The sequence below is a fragment of the Megascapheus bottae genome, chromosome 2 (genome assembly GCF_031878675.1).
Source record: "Megascapheus bottae isolate mThoBot1 chromosome 2, mThoBot2.hap1, whole genome shotgun sequence".
Classification (NCBI taxonomy): Eukaryota; Metazoa; Chordata; class Mammalia; order Rodentia; family Geomyidae; genus Megascapheus; species Megascapheus bottae.
In genome coordinates, this window is record NC_143510.1 from 54027710 (window position 1) to 54042625 (window position 14916).

Consider the following 14916-nt stretch of genomic DNA (forward strand, 5'->3'; position numbering starts at 1 on the left):
CCACTCCCCTCCCCATTACCTGGTCTTTTGCAAAATATTTTAGCCAGGAAGGAAAAAAAAAAAAAAAGACGGGAAACCACTGACACAGACGGCCCAAGGGCTGGGTTGGTTGAGGGAGGCAGGGATGAGCCAGGTGAGTCCACCCTACCTGCCCCTTTGGGGGAGAGGGGAAGAACTGGAAACCATAGCAGCCATCACACATCCCCTCAGCCCCGGCTGGGAGGATGGGATTGAGGAACGGGTCTGGAGCTGCTCCAGTTGGGAGGGAGGGACTGGACAGAAAGAATAATGGGGGAGGGGTCCCACTGTAGGGGTGCCCCCTACCCCAGATCACCATGGGCGCTGCACAGTCACAGGTACGCAGTCACGGTCACAGACACTCACAACCCAAGAGAGCACCCCCGCCCCACCCCACCCCTTACCCACCCTTGGCTTCCCCTACCCCAAAAGGCCCTCCCCACGCCCCAGCCCCACCCCACCCCCAGGTTGGGGAACAAAGCAATAAATTACAAGGCCCTTCTCCAGCCCCCTGTGGCTCCATTCCTTCTCCCCCCTAAGACAGTAGAGACCCGGGCTCTTGGCTCCCCCTGGCCCTTTCGATTCCATCTATAGGTAGGTGTAGGAGGACATCCTAATTTCCACTCCTCATGGTCCCTTTCACGGAAAGGGTTGGGGACCCCCACACACCTCTACGGGCAGCAGGGGTCCTGCCCCTCGCTGCCCTTCCTCCCCCTTCACTGGGCAGTGAGATCAGCATAGACGGGACGGGGGTCCCAGTATTGGTCCCAAGTCCCAGGGCTAGCCCTTCATGTACTAACCCCTCCCTCTGGCGTGGCGTCGCCCCAGGAGCCAGCCTGGGTTTGGGCTCCCGCCATTGGGGATAGTTCAGCCATTGGGGATAGTTCAGCGCTGGCAGGCAGGACGGGGGTCTCTTCCCGCCCCTAGGAGGCGCGAACGGGCACGACCAAGCGCCCAGGAGCCCGAGCTGGAGCGCGAACGCGGCCCAGAGGCATCCCCCTCTGCGAACCCCCGTGTGGGTAGACCCAGAGCAATCCGAGTATGGAAACAGTGGAGAAGGGGGAGTGTTGAGCTGTGGGGAGGGGAAGGGTCTCCATGCCTCGGTGGGGAGAGGAAGGTGAGTTTGTGTCTTCTGGGAGGCGTGGGGGGGGGGGCTGTGCCCTCGTGGGGGTGAGGAAGTGCTCCCGTGGGGTGGGGTGCGGGTTGGAGAGGTGAGTGGGTGCATCTGTCCAACGGTCCACCCGGTGTGGTCGTGCCCGGCTCGCCTGGGGTGGTGGGGGTGGGGTGTCTCTCGCTGCTGGGTAACTATACCAGCGCTACCGGGGCATCGGCGCGGCCCATGCTGGCGGCGCTGCTCCGGCGCCGGGGGCTGGGCGTGGCAGTCAGGCTGGGCGTGGTGGCCGCGCTGGGCGTGGTGGCCGCGCTGCCGCCCTCGCCCGGGCAGCCGTGCTGGAGGAGGATGTCCGCACACAGCTGGCTTCCCGCCTGACGGGCGTAGAACAGCGCCGTGCGCCCCTGCGCGTCGCGGGCCGCCACGTCCGCGCCGTACTAGAAGGGCAGAAAGAGCTGGGTGACTGGGGGCGGTCCCCGATTGGAGCCCCATCCGGACCCCCACGTTCTCTTGGCTTCCTAAGCCCAAGTCCTGTTCAGGCTCTCTCCCACACAGGCTTTACTTTTGGGTGCAGATCCTGGCGCTTGAACTCAGGGCTTGGGCGCCGTCCCTGAGCACCTTTGGCTCAAGGTGAGCGCGCTACCTCTTGAGCCATGGCACCACTTCTGGATTTTTGTTTTCTAAGTAGTTTGTTGGAAATAAGAGTCTCACGGACTTTCCTGCCCTGGCTGGCTTCGAACCACGATCCTCAGATCTCAGCCTCCCCAGTGGCTAGGATTACAGGCGCGCGGCTGCCAGGCGTTTGGTTGTGGCTTTTTTGTTTTCTGGGAGTGGACCCTTCGGGGACTCCTTCCTTCACACTTACCCACAACAGTAGCTGCGTGATGACCACGTGGGCGAGCTCCGCAGCCAGATGAAGTGGGGAGCGGAGCTGCGGGTCCTCCACGCCGGTGTCCAGAGGTCCATGTCGCGCGTGGGCCAGAAGCAGGAGAACGGCAGCCACGTCCTGGGCCTGCACGGCGGCCCATAGCTGGCGGCCTAGCGGCTCCTCGGTGGTGCCCAGCGGCGCCAGGAACAGCAGCTGCTCGTACTTGGCGCGAATCCACGACTCACGCTCCTCCCTGAAGTACCAGGGACCAACGAGAGAGTTGTAGGAACCTTTAGCCAGGATTTCAGCTCCTTTGCCCCAGGGGAGCTGCCTGAGGCCAGGGGATTTTCTGGGGCAGGAGAGGGGTAGGGGGGACACAGGGGACACAGCACCACCATCCCCACTCCACTCTGTGCCTTTACGCTTACCGCGAAGAGTCCCGCGTGGGCTTGGCACGACCCCGAGTGTCGCTCTCCCAGACGCGGTTGGCCGTGTCGTTGCCGATGGCGGTCAGCACCAGGGTCAGCTCCCGCGGCCAGTCATCCAAATCGAGCGAGCGCACGCGGGACAGGTGTGTGCCCAGGTTCCGGTGGATGCCAGAACACTCGATGCAGATCAGTGCACCCAGGTTCAGGCTGGCCCACGTGGGGTCTGGGGACAGAGTGTGGAGGTGGGCTCCCAGTTGGGCAGCATAGAATGACACCCCAGCATTCACTGACTTACCACACCCCCGAGAAAGGGGTTCCCCCTCCCATGCCCCTCTCCTGTGCCACCGCACTCACTGGGAGCCCCACAGTCCACACAGATGGAATTTCCCTTGGCGTTCCGGATTGCCTGGATGGCCACGGCTTCGCTCTGGCTGTCTGTGCGCAGCTGCAGAACAAGCCGTGGTGGTTAATTTGCACTGACTCTGAGTGGCATCTCTCTTCAGCCTTTCATCCTCTCGAACACCCTTGCTCTCCTCCCGGCCCCGCCCCCAAACCATTACCTTGACCTTGCTGCTCTCACAACACTGCAAACTGGCTAGGATCTGACTCTCGATGGCTTGGACCCAGGCATCCCGCTCTTCAAAGCTGGCTGCCTCAAAGTGCCATGTCTGACCAGTGCTGGATACAATCAGGAACTCAAAGTTTTCCTCTGGGTAGGGGGATGGATGGGTGTCTTGAGGAACAGAGTTCAGTCAAGGGCCTTCCCAAACCCTTCCTCCCTGATGTTGGTCCCAGCCCCTGGGAGTGGGGCACTGGGGGTGGGGGAGGAGAAGCAGGGGGCAGGGAAAAGCAGGAAGCCCCAGCACATGCAGGGAGAGGCAGAGGCACCCCCACCCTTCTGCACCCAAGCTGAGCGCCCCTCCAGGCTCCCCGCTTGTTACCTGCTTTATAAATATTTCTTAAACTACCAAAGGATTTTAGTTTCCACATTTTGCGCTTGGCTGGTTTCCCGAAGCGAAGGAGATAGAGATAGAATGGAGTGCAGAACAGAGAAAGAGATGTCGAGAAAAGAAGAAGAGAGGCAAATGGAGAAATGGAGAAAGATAGTAACAGAGTGCCAGAGACAAAGCAGGACAGACAGATGGGGAGAGAAAGCAGAACTAAAGTCAGTGGCCCCAGAGCAGAGTGGAGCAGAAGCCAAGAGCCATGAGAGTAGGCAGATTAGAACCCGAGTCTGAGCACCTGGCAGAGAGCAGGGGCACTGGGGACAGATGTCATGACCAGAGAGGAACTGGGTCTCTGCAGGGGTAGGAAGAATCAGGAGCTAAATGGACATGGAGGAAGGTGGCAGAAACTGGGCCACAGGCTAGGAGGAGAGGGGCCCTGGGCTCAGGAGCAGTCAGCAGGGCTGGGGGTGGGGTGGGGTCCTGGAGACCTCTACGGTTAAGGGTTGTTGGGGGAGTTCGGTGATCACTGTAAGTTATTGCAAACAGGGTGACCAGAGTCCAGGATGTGGGGAACAGATGGGAACATGAGTTCAGGAGCTGAGTCATGGGGGTCAGGGTTGGCGATGTGGGGGGGCGTGTCATAAGTTAAGCTGAGGGAAAGAACAAGAACTAGAGTCCTTAGGAGAGGGAACGAGAATGTGGGAGCTGGAGATTCTTGGGGAAAATGCACTGGCTGGGGAGAAGGGGAAAGACAGTGGATGGGAGTGTCATCCAATTCCCCATTAAATCCTGTGCAGTGGTAATGATGGTCAAGCACCAAGCTCAGGCACTTGGCCTCCAGCTGCAGAACTAGGTCAGATATGTGAAGGTCCAGGATGGGAATGGGACTGCCCACCAGAGCCTCACCTTCAGCCTGCACAGCTGAGCCTTCAGTCTTGGATGGTGTTGTCAATTTTTTCCTCCTCTGCTTCTTCACCATGGGAGAAGGAGGGGGTTCCCGACTGAGGGGACTCAGGTCTCCAGATGGGGTACAGTCTTAGGAAAGGGGACACAACTGCCTTACTTGGCTCGTCCACAGACTTCCTGATTTCTTCATAACCTATCTCCTCCCCTGAACCAACTTTAGCATCTTTCAGTGTCAGTCCCCAGTTGTGTCTCTCCAGGGAGATCTCATGGGCAGATAAGTGGCTTAGAATCGGATCAGAAATGATCCTAGTTCTGCCACTTACTGGTCTCCGGCCCTTGAACAAGTCATTTAATCTGAGTCTCAATTTCTTCATTCCTAAAATGAGGATAATAATCTTGACCTAATGAGGTTGTTGTAGGAGCATTTGTTATAACATTACATGATGTTTAAATTATATCTACAGATCTGGGTACCTATCTAATTAGTCTCTCTATATTTCCAAGCACTAATAGCTGACTTATATGCCACATAATGTTCTGTTCATTTAGCTTTGAAAAAAAAAAAACACATCTCTGTGAGGTAGAAACTATTAGCTCAGTCTTACACATGAGGACACTAAAGCATCAAGAGGTTAAGGGGCTTTCCCATGTGGCAGCCAGCATTTGGGCGCAGGCAGTTTGGCTCTACATGAACTTGTGGTAACTGTCTTGACAGACATGATGTGTGAGCCTGGTGCCAGGCGCCCAGCAGACGTTCCATGTGTTCATTTATGTACTCATTCCAGCTCCAATCCTCCGCCCTGATTTCACTTTCCACCCACATCCCACTTGGATCTGCAAGACAGTGGCTGGAGGGTGGTCCCACTCACCGGTGCTGAGGGCTCGGGCCAGATTCCGGTCTGGTTTCAGCAGGTGTTTGGATGTCTGGTCTGGTGGTGGCTGCAGGGAACTGGGGCTGGGACTGGGGCTTGGCATGGGAGTAGTGGCTTCTGAGAGAAGGAGAAGACTGATGAACCTCTCTGTCTCCCAGGCCCCTTCCTTATTTGGAATTTCTTTATCACCCCCTTCCCACTTATCCATTGCCAACTCCTTCTTTCCTCCTAGTCCTCCCTTTTCTCCTGGCACCTCCTACCTCCTTATCATAAGCCCACCCACTTACCAGGGCCTTCACCCATCTGGACAGTGCTCATGTCCTTGACCAGCCCATTGATGCTGGCTGAGGGGCCAAAAGCAGAGATGGCTCTGGGGGGTCTTTTGCCTGGGACTTTGACGGTTGTTCGTAGCAAGTCCATCTCCTTGCCGTGGGTACTATGGATGTAATCCTGGAGAAGGACCAGGTTGACAGTACAGGGAAGGTTTGAGTTCTGGGTAGTGCTGGAAAGCAGTTAATTTTTTTTTGGGGGGGGGGTAGATGAGGCCATAGTAGATGACTAGGCAAGGTTGAAATTCTCCTAGGATGGGTCCTAAGAGATGGGCTATCAAAGTTGGTTTGGCATTTTCTCCTCCAGGAAGCATTCCTGTAATGGCAGGCTAAGTACAGGGCTTTCCTGGGTGCTCTTCCACTGGACTATAGGTTCCTGGGAAGTGAATTTACCTTCCCAATCACCAGTATGGATAGATGGTGGGCTCTGAACATGCTTGCTAAATCTAAAAGAACAGGTCTAGAGCTTTCCAGAAAAGATGTGAATGCTTGTCAGGGGCACAGAGAGGCAGAGCTGAAAGACGGGCCACTCTCTGCCACTCACATTAATGCTGGGGTGGTAGAGTAGGAATCCATTACTGGACAGGGTCACGTATTTCTTCTTCCATTCTTTATTCAAGGAATTGCCACTTCTCTTTAGTAGGAAGCTCTGGAGTACAGAAAGACATACATAGGGCGACAAAGCCAGCTGAGACCCAGCCACTCCACCTTCCTCCAGTCTCCCGACCACTCACCTGTTTGATGGGGATAGCTCGCCCACTCCCCGTTGTCTCTCCTCGACTGTCCAGGCTGCGCTTCTCTGAGTCACTCCCCCGACGATTCTGGAATGGTTATTGGAATCAGGATGGATAGAAGGATGCACTGATGGAAGGACAGGGAAGACAAATGAAGAAGAGCCCTATAGAGAGGTCTAGGAACTAGGGATGATGGGCAAATAACAGAGCAGCAGGAAGGTGGAGTCAGCAAATCCAGTACCGCAAAAAGGCTGGTCCTCCGCTTGGCTGCCCGGTGCAGAGAACCTGGAGTACTCAGTCCAGCCACTGCTGCTGCCTCAGCTCGGAGCTCCCGGTGGCCAACATTGGGAGAGGATGGAAGAGAAGAAGAGTAGTCGCTAGTGTGGCCCCCATTACTAGCCTGAGGATATACAGAGAAGTCAGAAGATATATGCTGCCCCTTCCTACAGCAAGTTACAATACAGCCCTTTTGGCATCTCATCATTATTTATTATATGGATAATCAAACTCTTTAATACTATTATGCCTTATAATCTTTCAGGTAACCTAGGAAAGTTATGTAAGTTGCTCAAGGACATTGCCTATAGTGTCTCAAACCTAACTGATTTCCAATCCAATGCATTTTGTGTGTATGTACTGGTACTGGGGCATGAACGCAGGGCCTGGGCACTGTCCCTAAGCTTTTAATGTTCAAGATTACCACTTTACCACGTGAGGCACAGCTCTACTTCCAGACTTTTTTTTGCTAGTTAATTGGAGATAAAAGTCTCACAGACTTTTCCTTCCCAGGCTGGCTTCAAACCGTGATCCTCAGATTCGTTTCCTGAGTAGCTAGGATTACAAGTGAGTCACCACAGCCCAGCTCCAAAGCACTTTTTATGAACCATATCACTGTCATTTCCACTTGCCCCTCTCCTCTATTCGTGTCCTTCCATATGCTCTACCAGTCTCCGGACTGCCGACCTCTTTTCTCCATTGTCTCTCACATCCCAACTCACCTGCCCAGCTACAGGAGTAGAGGCAGCTGAGTGGCTTGGGGAGCTAGGCAGGGACTTGCAGGCAGCCAGGAGCTGCTGCTGTTTGCGCAAAGTCACCACCTTCTGGGCCACTGAAGGGAGGGGAAGAGAGAAGAGAAGTGAGCAAGGCAGGTACCCAAGAGCATTCTTCCATTCCAAGTAAAGAGAAATCCCCAAAGATAGCATAGCCCCCAACTTTCTTGTTCCTGTTGCCCCCGTGCCACCCATTGAGCTTCTGGATCCCAGAAAGACTATTAAGCAAACCTTACTCCATCTTTCCTCCCTCTCAAAGAGGCTCATTTCCAGCCATTGGAAAACACAGAGGCCTAAATACCTGGCCTCTAGAATATCCCAGGCCCCAAACTCCCTGCTTCCCACAGATGCAGCCGACCATCTCATCACCGCACTCACCCTCCTGGAAGACCCGATCTACATTAAGCCCATAGGTTGCACACGTCTCATAGTAACTGCAGCGTTTCATTTCTGTGCACAGAGCCCTGGCACGAGCATCGCCTACCACCCGAGGAGAGGAAGCGCTGATCCTGTCTGAGGGGACAGGAACAGGCAGAATTAAACAAGGGGCCCTTTCCTTGCTTTTTATGATTCCTTTTCCTTTGTGCTCCAGGCTGAAGCTGGGCTCACTGGAAGTATGTATGTTCCTTTGAGTTCTGAGGCTAACTTACACATCTGTCTGCATAGAAGAAAGCTAGGCAAACTCTGTATGTGTGTGTGCATGTGTGTGTGTGTGTGTGTGTGTGTGCGCGCGCGCGCGCGCGCGTGCATGCTGGGGGGAGTGGAAGCTTCCTGACAATGGCTGAGTCTCAAAAGTGACAATCACCCTGTCCATTGATCCTGAATGAAGGGCTATCTAGCATGTGAACTAGGAAAAAAAGAAAAAAGAAAAAAAGGTAAATGCCTATGGTTAACAGGTGGACTGCTCCCTCTACAGTGAGAAAACAGGAGGCAAGCAACAGGTGGAGGCACACATCTGCAGCATCAACATCCTGACAGGAAGTCCTGCCAGTTGGACACAGGTGGGCACTGGAAAAGCTCTTCCTGACTTGGTCTGGTAAAGCCTGAAAGACTCGGTCATTATTTTGAGAACTAAGGTTTTCTTCTCCCCTCCTGTTTTCTCTAGTTTTCTCTTTGCAGTTTTTCTGGTGTTTTGTTTTGTTTTGTTTTGTTGCCAGTCCTGGGCTTGAGCTCAGGGCCTGAGCACTGTCTTTGGACTTTTTCAAAGCTAGAGCTCTTTCACTTGAGCCTCTGCACCACTTCCAACTTTTTTCTATGTATGTGCTAATCAAACCCGGGTCTTCATGCATGCTAGGCAAGCACTCTACCACTAGGTCAAACTCCTGGCCAGCTTTTCTGTTTTTAAACAAGTTTCTTTAAAAATGTGTCAGATGACATAGCCATACCTAGTTATAGCATGAGGGAAATGGGAAGATTTTCTCCCCCCTGCTCCTTTTTGTGTGTATGTGTGTGTTGGTCCTAGGGCTTGAACTCAGGGCTGGATTTGACCTTGATCCTCAATTCTTACCTCTGAGTGGAAATACAGGTGTGAGCCACCAGCACCTAGCAGGAAAGGCTATCCACATTAGGACTTGAAATTTTTAGAGTGTGTCCCATGGCAGTGGTACCAGGAAATAGTATAAGAACACAGGTAGATAAATCTCAGAAGAGGCACAGAAATACTCTGGTTGTCTTTGTCTCTCTGGGGGATCTTTTCTCTGCTCAGATCTTGTAAAGCTTGGGTTTGTTTTCATGACTCTCCCCCTCATTTGGAAATCAAATTCCTTTTAGAGAGTTATGGAATTTAGGTAACCATTTCTACACTTTACCAAGTTCTCACCCAGATTGGGCAGTATCCTGGTGGCATCCTAAGGCCTCCCCTAAAATCGGTTGCTTCCTTACCTTGTGTCCCCACCAATGCCAGGGCCAGGCCTCCTCTCCCTTCTCCCCGAAGAGAGCTCAGCTGCCCATGGAGACGGCTCACAGCCTGGAAACTGTTCTCATCCTCCAGGCTGAAGACAAAGATGACAGCATCTGCCCAGCCTGAGAACTTGTGGGGATGAAGGGGGAAATGGAGGGTCAGACAGATCCATCCCTGATGCTATCCAGAGGGAGGCGTGGAACTCTAGGGAGCTCCCTCTGGTCCAGTGCTGAACCCAGCCAGCCTGTCCACCCCACCACTTACACCCCTCACCTTGGCATCAGGTGCCCCAGCTTCCTCTCGGATCAGCACCAGATGAGTCTGTCCATCCACCAACATCTCTTTCTTGTACTGCTCACCTATTGAGAAGAATTAAAATAAAAGCTGTAAGAAACCTAAACTATCAGTTCGTCAAACCTTTCCACATTCTATTTTGGCTATTATGATCCCATCCTTCCCCTTAGTCTTCACATTTGCCCAGCCATTGATTTTACTCCTGGATCCCTGACCCTCATCCCTAGGTAATATGCTCGTGAGCACTTACTCTCAGTCTTCTCCAGCACCTGGTATGAACCAGTCAGGAACCGATGAATGAGCGATGACTTCCCACTCCTGGCATCACCCAGCACACCCTGAGGTGGAAGTTGGGGAACAGAGATAGTGGGAAATAAGAGGGGGGGCAAGATGCTTGGGTCTGCACACACTTGAGAATCCACGGGGGCGGGTGGTGTCAAGTCACCCAAGGAGGTGCTCTAAGGCCTACAGGCAGTCAGGAGAGGTAGTGGAATGAACAGGTGTAGGGTGGTGAGAGATGATCCCTAGCTTCAAGTGGACCACACACTGCAGAATGTTAGCAACACAGTACCAGCTTTATGTGTTAAGAAGCATATGGAGCATATGTGTATGTCCCTGTGTACACAGGAGCCTTCACCAGCCTAGGCAGTGATTGGGTGGAAAGTTTTACCCAACAGAACTTGAAGGACTAAAAGGACAGATGACAGGAATGAGGAGACGCGTGGGACTGGAAGAGGATCTTAGGAGAGGGAAAGGAGGAGGGAGGGGAGGGGAGGAGAAGAGAGAAAAAGAGAGAGGTGAAGGAAACAGGTAAGAGGGCACTAGCTCAGGTCAGCCTTCCCCTGCAGGCCAGGGGCCTGGGTACCTACCAGGCGCAGTTCAGGAATGGAACGGCTCAAAGTCCATTCCTGGCTATTGACCACAGCCTCTGTAAAAAGAGACCGGAGGTAAGAGGGAGGCTCTGGTCCACCCCAGGACTGCTGACCCTTAGCCACCCTGCTCTCCTTGTGGCTCCCGTAACTCCCAGACCCCTGCCTGGCTGGGGAGGCGTCGTGGAACAGATAGGTCTGATAGTGGTCCCCAGTCCTCCCATCCCAGCCAGCTCTCCCCACAGCTGTTGCCACCGCTCAGTGGTTGCTTAGCAACAGAGCGAGCAAGACAAAAATACTTCATTTGGCATCTCTTTTAAAGCCCCAAACGTGGGTTCCTGCCCCAGACCAAAAGACCTGTGGCTAGCTCTCCCCCACCCCCAAAAAGAATAGAGGGGCTTCTCCCAGGCAGACAGTCCCCCAGGACAGGGCTCAGCAGGAAGAGCTGAGCCATGGAAGACACTGGGTCTTCCTTCGTCTCCATTTCCCAGGAGAGATCCTCAGGTGCCGGCTTTCCCGCCCCCGGCCCTTCAAGGTCAACAGGCACTGCGGCCGGCCCGGACCCTCTCCCCGCATTCTCTGGGCCAGAGCTTGGCTTTTCCTGCGCCTAGGTCCGCCCCCCGCCCCCCAGCACCCTCCAATTGAACTGGAGGGAAGAGAAGGGCAGGGCAGGGCAGGGCTCCATCCCGGAGCCGTGAGAAGCCTCAGGCCTGGGCGGGGAGGGGAGGGACGCTCCCGCCCGCCGGCTCGGGCCCCCGCGCCTGACACCGGCCGGACGTTCCCGGGGCGCCGCAGCTGCGGCGGGAACTCTGGGATCCGGAGCCATCTGCTCCCACCCCGTTCACAAGCCAAACCCCGGGGGCCGCCCCCGCTTCCAGACCCGCCTCCCCTCCGGGGAGCGTGAGTCCCAACCCAGTCTCCCCGCTCCATCCCTCCCAGCGCAAAATAAAATGAAAGACGTCCCGGGGTGTGGGAGGGAGAAAACTCCCCACCACCTTCCCCACGCCGCGCCCCCTCCCCGGTCTCCCGGGGTAGGAATTGTCTTTGCGGCAGTTCCGCCCCCCTGATTCACTCCGGGGTCAGCCCCGGGCGGGTTTCGACGCCGCTGCTGCGGGGCGGGGGTGGGTGGGTGGGTGGGCAGAGGGGGGAGCAAGGCTTCCTATCCGCGCCCCCCTCCTCGGCGCACGGCTCCGCGCCCGGCACGGCGCAGCCCCCGCGCGCCGCCCGGAACGCCCCGACCAGCCCGCTCTCAGCCCCGACACGACCCCTCCTGACCTGCAAGGTCGTTTGTCACACGGCCCGCCCCCCCCAGGGCCCTGCTGGGGAAACTGAGGCTTCCCCCTGCTCTGTCTCCCCCCACCCTTCCTTCTGCGCCCCCGTAGTCCAGGCAAAGCTGTGCTTTCGTGCTTCCAGAGTCTAGCTGCGGCTAGAAGTCGGGTCTGGGGCTTGTCTGGGAGTCGTCCACACACAGATCTCTCCTCTTACAGGCATTGACCAAGGACGTTATTTTCCCAGAAAGCTCAGAGAACCCCTCTGAAACCGAGTCATCCATCTCTCCCGTCGCGCAGTGTCGCTCCTCACCGCGATCCTTCCCCCCCTCAACCCCCTGGGGGAGCGAACCGGGCTCGCCCGCCCGCCGAGCTTCCCCCGACCCCCCCCCCCCAGGCCCAGCCTTCCAGACACCCGCACCCTCCCGTCCTCGGTCCCGGGCCCTACTCACTAGGGGAAGCTCGGAGCTCGGCGCCCAGGAGCTCCCTGGACCCGCTGCCAGAAGACAAGCCCGGGGGTCCGGGAAGGGGCCCGGAGCCGGGAGGCCCCCCTGTGCTCTTAGTGAAGATACCGCTGATAAACTTGAGCATCTTGCGGTCGCGAGTGGATGCTCGGCCCCCCTCCCGGCCCCTTTTCAGCCCAGGAGCTGGAGGCTCCAGAGTGATCGGAGGTGCAGGCCCGGGGGGCTGCGCGGAGGTGGCGGTGACGGCGGCCGGAGCCAGGGCTGCCGGGATGGTCAGCGGAGGAGGCGAGCCCGCAGGTGGTCCCGGGTGCAAGTCACTGTTGTCCAAGGTCTTGCTCTTGCCTTTCCTCGGGGACAGCTTTCCTCGGGCTCCAGCCCCAGCCCCGACCCCTCCGGAGGTGGCAGCCGCGGCGCCTCCTCCTCCTCCCCCGGCGGCCGCGGCGGAGGCTCCGGTCCCGGCGCTGCTCTTTGACCCCTTGACCCTGGGCTTGCCCTCGCTCTCGGGCCATGACAGGCGGCTCCCCGCGCCCTTGCCCGCGCCGGCTTTGGCTCCACTAGTGGTCACGGTCTTGCAGGGCTTGGGAGCCGGCGGGGGAGGCGCCACCTTGAGCCGCCGGCTGCCGGTGCCCGGGTGCGGGGAGGACGAGCCCGGGACGCCGCCGCTCGGCCGGCCTTCGGGCTCCGGGCCCCCCCAGCTAGGGCTGCTGAGTAAGGGGCGCCGGGAGGAAGGGGGGCCGCCCCCGGGCTTGGCGTCGGGGCTCAGCCCGCCGGCGAGCGGGGGTCCCGGAGGGGCGGCCCAGAGGGAGAGGCGGCGGCCGGGAGCCGGGGAGACCGGGCGGGCCGGGCTGGCCGGGGCCGGGGCCAGGGCGGCCGGGGCGGGGGGCTCCGCGCCCCCCGCGCCCGCGCTGCTGGTGCTGATCCACAGCGCATCCTGCCGGTGGAAGAGCCGCTCGTGCCGCTTCTTGCCCGGCTCCTCGGCACCTCGGGGGCTGCCGGGATCGGCGGCCTCGGAGCCCCGGGCCCCGGAGGCTCCGGCCGCGGCTGCGGACGGCGAGGGCGGCGGCGGAGGCACCGACTCGAGCTTGACGAGGGTCAGCGAGATGAGGTAGGTCGTTGTCCGGCGCTGAAGCGCGCCCGCGCCCCGGCTCATGGAGCCCGGAGACCCCCGAGCTGGGGAGGGGAGGGGGCTCCCCCGGACTGCCTCAGGGGGGCCCGGCCATGGGGCCGCCCTGCTCGCTGCCCCCAGCCCCCGGACCCCGCGGAGCCCCCGGCCCGGCTCGGCTGTCGCCGCCGCCTCCGCCGCCTCCGCCTGCGCCCCCCTCCCATCACATGGGGCGCCCCCTCCCCATGCTCCCCGCCCTGCGCCCCCACCCCCTTGGAGCCCCGGGACCTTGGTGCTGTTCCTGGGAGGCGCGCCGGACCGAGCACCCCGGCCTGGGTGGGGGCGCGGAGATGGGCGGAGGAGGGCGGGGAGGACAGTCGTGGGGGCAAACGAGGGAGAGGGAGGAAAAGGGGGCCGAAGGGGGGGCCGGTGCGGGGGAGGCAGGGGTGGGGGCCGGGGGGCCGCCGGTGCGGTCGGGGAGAATTGAGGCTGGCTACGCGGGGGGGATTCGCAGGGGCGCGGGGAGGATGCTGGGGATGGAGACACCGGAGGCGGCGGGGGAGGAGGGAGGGGACGGGAGGGGGTGGGAACCCACGGGTCTGGGGTCTGGGAGAGGAGGGGCGTGAGATCCCGGCGAGGAGTCCGGGGGTGGGGGCCTTGCCCGGGCTCGGCTCCGTCCGGATGCGCGCTGTGTCCGGGCGCTCCCCTCACATTGAGGAGGAGGAGGCGGCCCCCGGGTCCCCCCACCCATCTCCCCCCCCCCCCCACCTTTCCACCAGCACCGCTGTTTGCTGGGGCGGTGCAAAATCCAGGACTGGATTTCCCTCCCAAATCCTGGGCTGGATTTCCCGGCACTTGGATTCATCTCCTCAACCACCTAGACAGCCCCCTCCTTTCGCACACCCAAGATTAGGAAACGTGACGGTGGGGTGTGGCATTCCGGGACAAAGGTACAAACTAAACGTACTGGGTGGACGGGCACCAGAGACAGAGCACACCGGGGTCACTAACAGTTGGAGAGGGGCAGCGTCGGTAGGAAAGAAGGAAACTCTGAAATCTATTTCCCAGGACCCCCTCTTCCCTCCCCACCCCCACCCCCGTTGCTGGATGGCGTTCACTTTGTCACCTAGCTCCTTCTTATATCCTTACCCCCTCAGTTCTTTCAACAGCCCCACTTGAGTCTACTGTCCCAAAATGAACTTGCAAAGTACTCCCCAGGGATGGGGATAAACAAGGAACTTATCAGGATAGGAAGTGGGGGGGGGCACGCACTCTAGAGGAGACCTGAGGGCCCAGAATTCCAGGCTACTGAGTACATCAAAGGCCTCAGTTCAAGGTGTAGGGAGGAGGAAAAAAAAATACCTCTACAAATTGTCACCCCCCCAATACCAAAATGCATCCAGTCTCCATAGCAACCCTAGCTCCAAGAGTGCCTCTGAAGCAGCGGGATAACCGGAGAAAAAGGTTGGGTGAGAAGGGTGGATGAGAGGCCAACCAGGAGCTGCTGGGTTGGTGAAGACACCCATACTCACACTCGGTTACCCACCTGTGGGGGTATTTTGCTCCCCCCAAAACAAGAACCCCCTTACTTGAGGCAGCTAGGGCCAGCCTCTTTTGGGTTTCCATTCCATCTCCAGAGGTTTGTGAGACGACTCTTTTAGCCGATTAAAGAGGAGGTAGGCAGAGCAAATGGACGACCTTTACTCTATGTCCCCTGCCCCTCTAGGGGTTTGGAGTTCAAGTCCTCCTGCCAGGGT

At 58.0% G+C, this 14916-nt stretch overlaps 1 protein-coding gene across 1 annotated transcript; it reads right to left on the reverse strand.

The window, feature by feature from the left end:
* Positions 1–894: 894 nt before the first annotated feature.
* Agap2 (ArfGAP with GTPase domain, ankyrin repeat and PH domain 2) lies at positions 895–13900 on the reverse strand. The gene is made up of 19 exons (XM_090327744.1): positions 12046–13900; positions 10326–10384; positions 9707–9794; positions 9436–9521; positions 9144–9291; positions 7641–7775; positions 7212–7321; positions 6455–6613; positions 6214–6300; positions 6024–6128; positions 5438–5600; positions 5148–5267; positions 4279–4407; positions 3367–3426; positions 2986–3134; positions 2780–2870; positions 2426–2648; positions 1995–2250; positions 895–1566 (listed from the first exon to the last, which is right to left on the reverse strand). Exons 1-19 carry the CDS (start codon positions 13205–13207, stop codon positions 1324–1326), a joined length of 3573 nt encoding a protein of 1190 aa, XP_090183870.1. The 5' UTR covers positions 13208–13900; the 3' UTR covers positions 895–1323.
* Positions 13901–14916: the final 1016 nt, after the last annotated feature.

What these genes read in the sequence shown, in the direction of transcription:
- Agap2 (XM_090327744.1), bottom strand. Translation starts at nt 13,207, where the DNA reads ATGAGCCGGGGCGCGGGCGCGCTTCAGCGCCGGACAACGACCTACCTC. An exon ending in CCATTCCTGAACTGCGCCTG is followed by an intron (nt 9,795 to 10,325) that starts GTAGGTACCCAG and finishes CTTCCACCTCAG; the next exon opens with GGTGTGCTGGGTGATGCCAG. An exon ending in CCCACGCGGGACTCTTCGCG is followed by an intron (nt 2,251 to 2,425) that starts GTAAGCGTAAAG and finishes CTGGTACTTCAG; the next exon opens with GGAGGAGCGTGAGTCGTGGA.